Here is an 11,223-nt window from a genome sequence, read left to right on the forward strand (position 1 = left end):
TCCACATACTTTAAAACTAAAAATGAAGATTTATAAAAATACGTTAAAATGTATTTAAATATGGATAAATGATTTTTTTATTTGCATTAATTATTTTTATATGATATTGACCCATGTTCTTTCACTGATATGCGTTAAAATTATAAATAACAAACGAAACCGTCAACGCCCTCTATACGAGAGTAGGCCAAAACTAGTGGCGCCATCTGATCGAGAATCAAATTTTCGTGATTTTCGAGGCACGTTTTTTCCTTAGACTGTATCCATCTATTACGGAGTTATATCTATCTTTGATAATGTTAATATCCAGAGAGGAAAATTAGGACTACGTTTGTACCTATAAATGGCGATTTCGCGCGGGTCCTCCACTTTCGTCTTAATCTTGTAGTTGTAAAACTCACGTGCCGTGAGGTCGCTTGCCCCAACTGACCTTATGTTTATTATAATTATGTACACAAGGTTACGGTTTATTGGCGTCGACAGACTCGCTATAAAATGATGTATTACATTAGAAACTACGCCGAGTGCAAGAATTAAACCCAATTACCACTCATAGAAGTGAAATTGTCTGGAACTATAAACCAAGATGACTAATGAAGCAATACGTTGTCTCTACTCTGCTAGCAGTTAAATAACAAACAAATTGACATGGCAGCGTGTTTAGTTTTTATTACACTTTTTATTCAAAACTGGTACTATCCCGAAAATTTGGTCTTTGGAGCTTTTTGGCCAGTATCTACCAAAATTTCATGCCCCTTTATGTCTATGACAAACGGAATAACTTCAATCCCAAGTGGGTGCGCAGTTTTCGTCTAATTCTCACACTTTCGCGGGACAGGTTTCTTAGTTATTGTCATTGAACATAAAATAATATCTACTAAGAAAAACAACTACAAAATAGGGAGTGGAAAATAAATGTAAGGCTTAGATAAAAAGTCCTCATTTCCCAGATACCAATTAGATTCTGTAAACATACAAAAGTATCGACTCTATTGTATAATAAACATTTTTTGTCAATATTTGAGCACATTAGTAGCGTATTAGATAATTTTGCAGGTGCTTGTGCAGTCAGCCAACGAAAATGTGCATTTGAATGCAATCTCTATATAAACTAAACATTGAATGGCGACCAAGTTCTGTATTTAAAAAAAAACTGAATTTTGTCTATTTATGATGAACATTTTCAAAGGGCCGATAGTAGGTATTTGATTGTATTTTGAAAATAGAATTGGTATTTTGGAAATGAAGACGAGAACTTGTGCAACAAAAAGAAAAAAGTACTCTACCTGTGAATTAGTCATGATGTATCCGTGTTCAGGTGCTAAAGCATGCACTACATAGAGGCACTCACACTAGACAGTCCTGTGCATCTTAACTAATCGTGTACACAAAAAACATAACCAGCTGCCCACGTGACGCACTGTAACTAACACTGTCGAATAAACATAATGGATGCATTAATTAAACACAAAATACACAAATTGCAAAATAAAAATATTAGCAAAGTAATTATAGTCACATGTGATAGTAATTAGACGAGCGATTATTGCGGCGTCGAGACGCGAGACTCGCTCGACGGCGAAAAAAAAGTGAAAAGCGTTGTTTCAAAGTCGTTGCCGCCGAACGAGGTTGGGAGAGATTCAAATCCACGCGCTATAGAATACCTATCAATTAAATAATCGCTCTCACGTCAACAGAGGTCGAGCTAACGGTTTCGGGTTGGTATGGTATTAAAGATAGAAGCGCAACTATTCATACGCGGTATAGTATGAAATTATCTCAGACGATTTTGTCGGGCTCGGTCCCTAATCTGTTAAACAAAAGCCTTTGTTTCTTTTAAGAGCGGTCTACAGCACGTGCCAAAGCAAGCGCAACTATCGTGATAGTGCTAAGGTTCAAATGTATATGACAGCTCATTCAGGGAACAATCAGGGTGGTCTCTTCTTTGGAGATGCTGGATCCTGTTATTTATGACAGGGCTATTAGCCACTGCATAAAGGAAACAATACCTTTTGTTTAACAGATTAGGGCCCACGAGCACGAAAAAATCACCTGAGATAATTCATACTATACATACATACACATAAGTCGAAAATATTCAGTGCTTGACTAGGTAGCTGCGGCAATGACGAGGCGTCCAGAGAATTCGATTGCCACTGGCTTGCGTAATATAACTGAATTAACTAGACAACATAGCTCTTAAAGAAAAGGTAAGTCAAGTTAGTCTTGACTATTTTTGACGCTATGTTTCTACTAGGTAATCTGTAAAGTCAGTCTCAATACATTGTCTCATAAATATAGCTACTAGTTGGCATTTCTATCTCTTGCATGCCGTTTAATAACGACATCAACCTGTAGGTAATACAAGCCTTTCTATCAAGTTACGATCGGTTATACAGTCTATAATAGGCCCCTAATAAAATGGGCCGCTGATGTTATAGAACTAAACCTCGATGCTCGCACTCGCACCAAGCAATTGCATAAATAGAAGTGACACACAGTACATCATCACAGTATATTGCATATGATAACAATCAATATTTATAACATTTGAAACCTCTCCGATTAAACCATTATAAAACATGACTCATACAATAGACACTTTAAAATGTAGCAGTACTGTAACACTTTCCCTCCACTTGAAGTTACATGATGGGCAGCAATGCGTTACATTTAATACGAACACTACCATAGTTTATCTAACAGTAAGAAAAACCAGTTTTGTTTAGGCCGCCATATGAAAACTACATGTAGCGGTGGGGGTGCGTACATCCTCCTACTCTTTTGAACGCCAACCAACAGCATTTTTCCAAAAGCGCCAAGAACGCTTACCTATAAGTTTGCTATAAGTGTTATGGCGTACTCTGTTAACATCTGTCTTTCATGCTTTCAACCATGACGTGTAAGCAACGGTTTTGTGACGTATGGCGTTTTAAGACCGTTAAGACAGGCCTAAATTATTTATTTTTACTTTGAGAGTTTGTTATTTAAATCAAAATTGACTTTTATACGCAAGCCAGTGAGATTTCTGTCCTATGGACGCTTCGCCACAAAAATGTGAAGGCAGAGATCACATTTATACTGGATTGCTCGAGATTAACGCAGCGTAGGTACTACGTAGGCGAACAACACGCGAATGCGAAGCGAAGCGATGCGGCGCGGGGTGAATCAATTCTTTGATACCTATAGAAGTGTTCTACGTGGGCGATCTCGTTGCGAACGCGAACGCCGTGGCCATGTGTATACCCGCCGCGCAACGCCGCTTCGCTTCGCGTTCGCGAGTTGTTCGCTTCCGTAACACGCTGTGTAACGCTTGGTAAACAATGTAATTAATAACCCAGCTCCTACAGATGCTTGGTACATTCAAACACTAAAGCTATTTCTGCCTCCATTATGTCGAGAGTTAACGGCCGACATTGTTGGAAAACGATTAACCTTTAATTACTTTGGTTATGGCAAGTAGCTTCTTAAAATAAGTCCAGCGACTTCTGAGGCAGTCCTACAGACTGCCTCAGAAGTCGCTGGATCACACAACGCGGACACTTCGGAAAGCCTAGACTGCCTAGTCACCGGGAGAATCCTGCGCTTCCGAACACAGTTAGACCGCTTAGACCCAGGATCGGTTTTTAGAAGAGTAGAGCCAACCAAAGTTGATTTACTATTTGAGTTTGAGTGTCTTGAAGAGCCCCGATCGCAGGTTTAAACAGCCGCATGCAGTTCGCAACCCGCGTTTTGCCGACCCCTGAGCTAGACGATTATCTGGCATGGCATAGATAAGTACTAAGTATAATATATGTATGTGACGCACAATGGCCCGATATTAACAAGCTTAATGAGGAAACCGAAGCGCATAAAATGTAACTGGATATTCTAAAGCATCACCTTTTCGTTTTATGAAATGACCTCCAGTAGCATTTTAAGCGGTACTGCGACAAAATATACTAAAGCAATTGTTGCAAGCAACCCTCTTGAGTGCTATGCTCTTAGAGCGCGGTCACGCATCCAACCTTTGTAAAGAAAAAGGTCGGATATACTTAAATAAGTATACAGCGACTTCCGAGGTCGACTTTGCCTGTGCTACAATAGTGATATGACCTCACTTGAAGAAAACTAAAGTATAGAGAACAAAAGACTTGGCGGTATTTATTTAACGATAAATAATTAACGCATTAAATCAATAACACAGCCACGAACGCAAGTGTCGTTACCGGGATGCTGCTTAGAACATCTGTAAATGTTGGCCAAGTGACCGAAACATGCAAGCATTTGAGTGTCTGACTGTAGCAAGTAAGTAGCACTTATGTCATGGTTTGGTGGTCAAAAATACTAAAAATTACATAACAATGTTTAATTACATCATACTAAATCTAACAACTACACTTAAGATATACCTTAGGAATATCTTGACCTTGAATTTATTCAAGAAATATATCAAGAATAGTGATTTTCCATTAAACTAGTTTTATAGAAAGTGGATTATACACAATTATGTAATACGTATATTTTATAACCATATTACATGAGACACAGCTCAATGAATATTCATAGAAAAGGTGAAAGGTATAGAATTTCACATAACGACTAACACAAGATGTTATAAATGTGATGTTACATGTAGTTTGATGCAAATAACACACATTCTATAAAATATTGATTAAACATTGCATGTGGCCTATTAATGAAAGGTTGGTGGAAACTGACGGCCTACATGCATACTGTTAAAACTGCATTTCTTTTTCTAAACATTACTTCAATATGTTATTACTTTAAAATTTATACACAAATACTAGGAATTTACAACAAAAATACCTCTGTACTGTGAAATATGTTTTCTTTATGGAATAAGTAGTAAAGCAACTATAGCAACCATTGTTAAGACAATACATCCCAATTTGCCTTTCTTATAAAATGTGCCTAATAATGTATAATTCATTTTTAGATTGTTTCTCCTCTAAAAACCATTAAGACTAGTTTTAACTATTTAATATCTTGTAGGGCTTGTTGATATGTTTAATTTATGACAAAATTAGCTAAATATGCAAGCTCTTTATAAATTGATAGGCGGATGGCAAAAAGTTGTAACAAGTTTCATTCCAGTTGGTAAAGAACCCTGTAACAAATAGACTACCTATGCACAAAAAATATCTACTTGATTGTGAGCTACTCCAGGTATAATTTGATCCCTAGATTAGTTATGACTGCAGATTTCGGGATTAAAAGTGTAGTGTTATAGAGCAGGGGTTCGGGGTGTCCTCGGGCGCCGTAAACAGTAAAGAGGGGAGCCGTGAGGCAATCGTCATCACCATGTTACCTATCTATTTAGAAAGCTGGATAAGGGGGCCGACATTCAATTTTAAGCTAGCAAGTGTGCCATGGACTGAAAAAGATTGGGAACCTCTATTATAGAGTTTGTCTGAGCTAACTTTAGACTGGATAAGCATCAGAGCTTGAAGCCCTACCACAAACGTCTAAATCTTATGAATAAATATGATCATATGATGTTTATAATGGACCTTTTTTTATGATATAGGAGGCAAACGAGCAGATAGATCACCTGTTGGTAAAGCGATTACCGCTGCCAATGGACACCCGCAACACCAGAGGGGTTGTGAGTGTGTTGCCGGCCTTTAAGACGGGAGTACGCTCTTTGCCTCTTTGGGACCTGCCACAATTTGTTGCTACAAAGTTAGAGTTGGACCAAGTTAAGTTTTCATGCCAAGAGCTACGTCAAGTATGGAGCTTTTAAGAATATGTATGCATTCTTACTGCCTAGTTTGTGCACAGTTAGCATGGCCAGAGTCAAGCTTAGACAGACTACTAGTTTTCTTGTTGTTGTGATTAATATGGAAATAAATAAAAAGATGAATAGATGGCCCATACTATGGTGACACTTAGCAATTGTTAGTAGGTGTGATTGTATGGAAATAAATAAAAAGATGACTAGATGTCCCGTATTATAGTGATACTTATTAGCAAGTGTAAGCAAGTATCAAAAATCCCAGAAACAGAGGATAACAAGGTCTGCAGTTTTACTAACTTTTATGTAAATGTTGTTTGTAAGTAACCCAGAAAGGAATGATTTTTTAATTAGAGATCATTGCCATATAATGAGTAAATGTGAATAATGTGTTATGTAGTTAAGTGAGCTCAACTGGACTGATTGCTAAAATCAAGTAATGGAATTAAAGAATAAAGTGTTCACCGAGATCATAAGAAGCAAGTGCAATCAATTAGGTAGCTAAAAAGTAGGTACCTAAAAATTAAATATCACTAAAAGCCTGACATATTTTCTTTCATACTCTAACACTATGATTCCGAAGGAGCTTCATAGCTTCGGCTAATTTATTTTTACCATGAAGGGCTGGCTACTGGACAGACCAGTTTTTACGTAAAATAATTCTTCACTGTGAGGTCATTGCACTATTTATATGAAAACCATACTAATTAAACTAATAGAACTAAATAGGAGCTTGTAACATAGAAAGACAAATTGTAGAGTCAGACGAAGCTAAGTTGGCAGCGATTTTAATAGCCCACTGTGCAAGTGTTATTTTAAACGTCAAACTTCTATTAAGTTATGACTTGACTGAGCTTGGTCTAACTATAAGCAATGTTTCTGTTTTTTATTCCGCAGACTAAAATGACATTTCATGAAGAAATGTCATGTCCTACACATGAAACGTCATTTTAGTCTACGGAATAAAAAAACAGACTCTTACCTGTGGCGATATGTTTTGCAATTTGCACAAAAAAAGTTTTACATTACAAAAATCAAGTTTTTAAACAAAACAAATCACACATATTCGGTTTGGTGCGTCCTCATCTCCCGAGGTTTGGTTAACATGTATTTGTAAAATAGGTGTTACGCTATTGTTTATACACCTGCCGGCTTTTGAGGACACAGCCAAGACCACAAAGAACTCAAACAATGACCACCGCGTGGGCGGCACAGAAGTAGCCACAAAGTATTTCAACTGTTTGTTACAATACAACTAAACTAACGAAGAAAAAGTAAATGATAAACCCATGCAAAGTGAAATGCGGGAAAAATACCACACTCGCCAAGAGCCGAAGAGATCGATACTTGTGGCTACGCAAAAAATAATGATAACGATTGTATTCTAAAGATGTTACCTTGGTGGCAGGTTTGTTGCAAGCCCTTACATCAACCAATGTGCTTTTTGCGGGACTTTTCTCCACAATATTTATAATTTCCAGGCAATTTGTTTCCTGTATTGACTCGTCCTTTACCGGAGGCATGCCGTGTATGAAATAACTTAGAACCGTTTATAATCTTCGTTGTTATAGCACTTATTATAAATATTCAATACTGAATAAAACTTAAATTATGAATATATGTACTACTGTAAATTAGAAACCGCAGCACTTTGCACTACGCTAAAGCCACTCTACCAGTCACTCTACAGACAGACTCTACTACTACTTACTGATTGAAATGAATGAATGATTTGGTTTGGCTTGATATGGGCTTGATATGTCTATGGACGACAGAGTGAATGAATGAATACTGTGAATAGACCATAGATGGTAGGATCCTATAGATGTGCTATACGCGTGCGGCAACTAGACTCCACACTCGCGTTCGCGGCTTCGCGTCGCGATTCGCGCACGAGTGTGGAGGGCCCTATAGCTTTAAATATTCCACAGGGCCCACTGCCTCCGGCTGGCCATGGCCGGCCACAGAGTGGACGCGCAAAAATGATTGATTGATATACTCTGGCACCATGAATCTAGTATTAACTCTGGATCGGTCATGAGGGGTGGGGCGAAATGACCGAACGGGATAGTCTTATGTATCTTTCAGTAGTAGTGACAGAGAGCAATATATTACTTTTTGTCTTTGTCATAGTTTCACTTTTCCACCGCTGCCACAACCGAAATGGTGGCAAACAAATAAGTACGTGACATGTCATGCTTGTTCGTTGCTTGTTTAATTATTGTTGTTTTCTATGAAATTGTGCTTTCTCTTATAAAACATAGTGATGGTTAGCGTTTTGAATTGATAAAATAATGGTGAATTATTCTGTAATCGGCTGTAATAGCCACCCTGAGCAAAAATATGAGAACATAACCTTTCACACGTAAGTAGGGTATTTTACACCTTCCTCTTAACGCAATATGTGAGAATAACATCGTAAAATTACGTTACACTCAAAGCAATGTAGAATCAAACGATTTCAATAAAAATATCACAATTATTTACGCAAATTAACAAAACATTATTTGTAAAATTATCCGCCCAAATTACGTAGGTTGTTTGTGGTAATCTGTCAGCTACTCAGACGAGTCTGAGGTCAGCCGTTTTTAATCTTCTTCTTAATTTAGCTGCATAACAATCATGTTAGGGATACCAGATGAAAATATCATAATTTTATGGGTAATTTTGACCTCGAAGTTTTTTCGTATTTCTAATTCCAAAAAAAAAAAATGTTGTGAAGATTAAATGTGGTGTACATTAATTGGTGTGAATAATGTGATTGTGATTTGTGATTTCATAAAATTAAAACTCATAATACATTTTATTTTACGTTTTATTTACTAAACACATAGAGTAACTTATACTAGAGCGGTACTGTCATAGTAAATTTTGTAACCCCAGTAAATTCACTGCCATCTGTCGACACACTTTAAAACTAAAAATGAAGATTTATAAAAATACGATAGAATGTATTTAAATATACCTATAGATAAATGATGTTTTTTATTTGCATTAATTATTTTTATGATTTTGACCCATGTTCTTTCACTGATATGCGTTAAAATTGTTAAATAACAAACGAAACCGTCAACGCCATCTATACGACTGTAGGCCAAAACTAGTAGCGCCCTCTGAACGAGAATCAAAATTTCTTGATTTTCGAGGCACGTTTTTTCCTTAGACTGTATCCATCTATTACGGAGTTATATCTATCTTTGCTAAACATGTTTAGTTTTGTACCACCTGCGCGAATTATAGGAGGTATTTCATTGTTCATTCGCCTAAAAAGAACGGCCCATTGACATTTTATTCAACAATTTTAACACCGTCAAACTTTGCCTCCAGGGTAATCGCCCCAACGTGATATCAAATATTGGGGTAATTTTTACCAATATGGTATCCCCACGTTTCTGACGTCATCTATGTCTATCCCTTACGGGCGCACGCGGTAGGGCGCATCTATTGTAATGCTAGGTCTATGTCTGGCACAGTGACCTTGTCAGTAGAAAAAAGCGGCTAATTTAAAAAAAAAGTAGGCGCAAAGAATGAGAGCGACGAGAGAGAGAGAGAGGAAATTTTAATTTCGCGCATTTTTCTACTGACATGTTGGGTGTGTTTCAGTATAACTAATTATTACATTTGTTACGGTCAACCTAATAGGAGTAATAGGTAGTTTATGAGCAAGTCAGGGTCCTATTTCATTCGTATGATAAAATTTAAATTCTTTATACATATATAAAAGTTCTAGTTTTATGTTTAATAAGTAATGCTATAATCTATATACATATAATAAAGCGGAAGAGGGTCGAAAGTCTGTACTTGGAAGATATTCGAAAAAAAAAAAATTGCTAGGGATACTTAGAATCGATAACAGAACACGTTCCAAGAGTTTTTAGAATTTTTGTCTGTTTGTCTGTATGTCTGTTTATCTGTTTATTTGACCGCGCATCACGTGAAAATAATTCAACCCCTAAAAGGGGGGGTAGTCACTACACTCGATTTACTCGAAGGTGCAGGTCCTAAAATACGGCGTTGCGTGAACAAAAGATTTCCTTTGGCAGGATTGGTGGAAGGATGGATTTAAGAAGTGGAGCCACCAAGATTTGTAATGTAAATATGTAGAGGGGGGGGGGGGGGGTCTCAACTTTATCTTGATATCTATATCATTTAAGCTACTAGGCCAAGTGTGGTATCGTTTTCGTATAAATCAGGGATGCCGAATTCATTTATGATATCAAAATGATATCATTCCGAAGTAAAAACCCAAAAATATGAAAAAAAATCTTTTTTTAAATTCCTCCACGCCTCAACCCCTGAACCAATTTAATTTTGAATAAGGGCGAAAAAGCTGTTGATTTTGGAGTGTAGTTTTATTTAGCGGTACCTAATTGTAAAATATTTTATCTGGACTACAGTCCTCTAGCCGCTCTAGCGTATCTATCTGTCAACTTTATTTCAAGTTCCGCCTCCAGGGGAGAGGGAGAGAATTTAGGGGTGAATTAGCCGCTTACTGACACAGACCGAATTCCACGCGAGCGGTCACAGCTAGTACTTAAATATATTAGCTTTATAATAAATAATTTGACCATGTGAAAGTTCTACCTATACCTATACTGTTTGTTTAGGGTTCCGTACGCAAAGGGTAATACGGGACCATATTACTAAGACTCCTCTGTCCGCCTTTAGTACGGTTCATGAGATACAGCCTGGTGACAGTGGTGACAGACAGGCATCTCATGAACCGTGATAGCTAGACTGTTGAAATTTTCACAGATGATGTATTTCTGTTGCCGCTATAACATCAAATACTAAAAACAAAATAAAATAAATATTTAAGTGGGGCTCCCATACAACAAACGTGATTTTTTGCCGTTTTTGCGTAATGGTACGGAACCCTTCGTGCGCGAGTCCGACTCGCACTTGGCCGGTTTTTTAATAAATATGACTAATATAGTTTCTGACTCAGGTAAGGGTGGTTGGTATTCCCCCTGTTCAATATTTAATCAAACGTGCATTGAGTCTCACTCTCTTATTAAGCAAAATGTGAGATGTAATACAATTGATCAACAATCAATAAATTGGACAGGTGGAATGTGGAATACCACCCTTATCTCCTTATCAGCATCTAGGATGAATGGCTATTTTTTTAATTTTGAACCATCGATTAATTAAATTTAGAATTTTTAAGTTTAGCAGTCATTTCTGTGCATTACCTCTTGCCTGATAGGCATGTATGCCATTTAGGATATCGCTATTATAAGGTAATCCATTATAATCAACATCTTTATGTATTATCTTGTGCGCAAAGAGTAAACTTGCTCATTTATTTTGATATTTTGCGCACCAATATAATAAAGTACATTCATATTGCTTATCATCATATCAGCACGGCGTGGATACTGTGGATAGTAACATTATCATTAGTCATTAGTTAACGAGCGCAAGCGCTTCATAAAAAAATACTTACACTTGGTCAATGAGCCGAGCCAGTTGAGTACTATCAG

General features: G+C 37.1%; 1 protein-coding gene across 2 annotated transcripts in view; it reads right to left on the reverse strand.

Moving 5' to 3' along the window:
- Positions 1–7,401, reverse strand: part of LOC134743605 (coronin-2B-like) — a 33,353-nt gene extending 25,952 nt beyond the window's left edge. Inside the window, exons 1-2 of one of the 2 annotated variants that reach the window (XM_063677167.1) lie at positions 7,135–7,274; positions 1,287–1,432 (exon numbers count right to left, since the gene is read on the reverse strand). In XM_063677167.1, the coding sequence (XP_063533237.1) occupies positions 1,287–1,301 (15 nt within the window). In that variant the 5' untranslated portion in view covers positions 1,302–1,432; positions 7,135–7,274. Of the gene's footprint in view, positions 1–1,286; positions 1,433–7,134 lie in introns of both variants that reach the window. The other variant, XM_063677165.1, reaches the window with a different exon arrangement.
- Between the last annotated feature and the right edge of the window lie 3,822 nt (positions 7,402–11,223).

The sequence above is a fragment of the Cydia strobilella genome, chromosome 8 (genome assembly GCF_947568885.1).
Source record: "Cydia strobilella chromosome 8, ilCydStro3.1, whole genome shotgun sequence".
Taxonomy (NCBI): domain Eukaryota; kingdom Metazoa; phylum Arthropoda; class Insecta; order Lepidoptera; family Tortricidae; genus Cydia; species Cydia strobilella.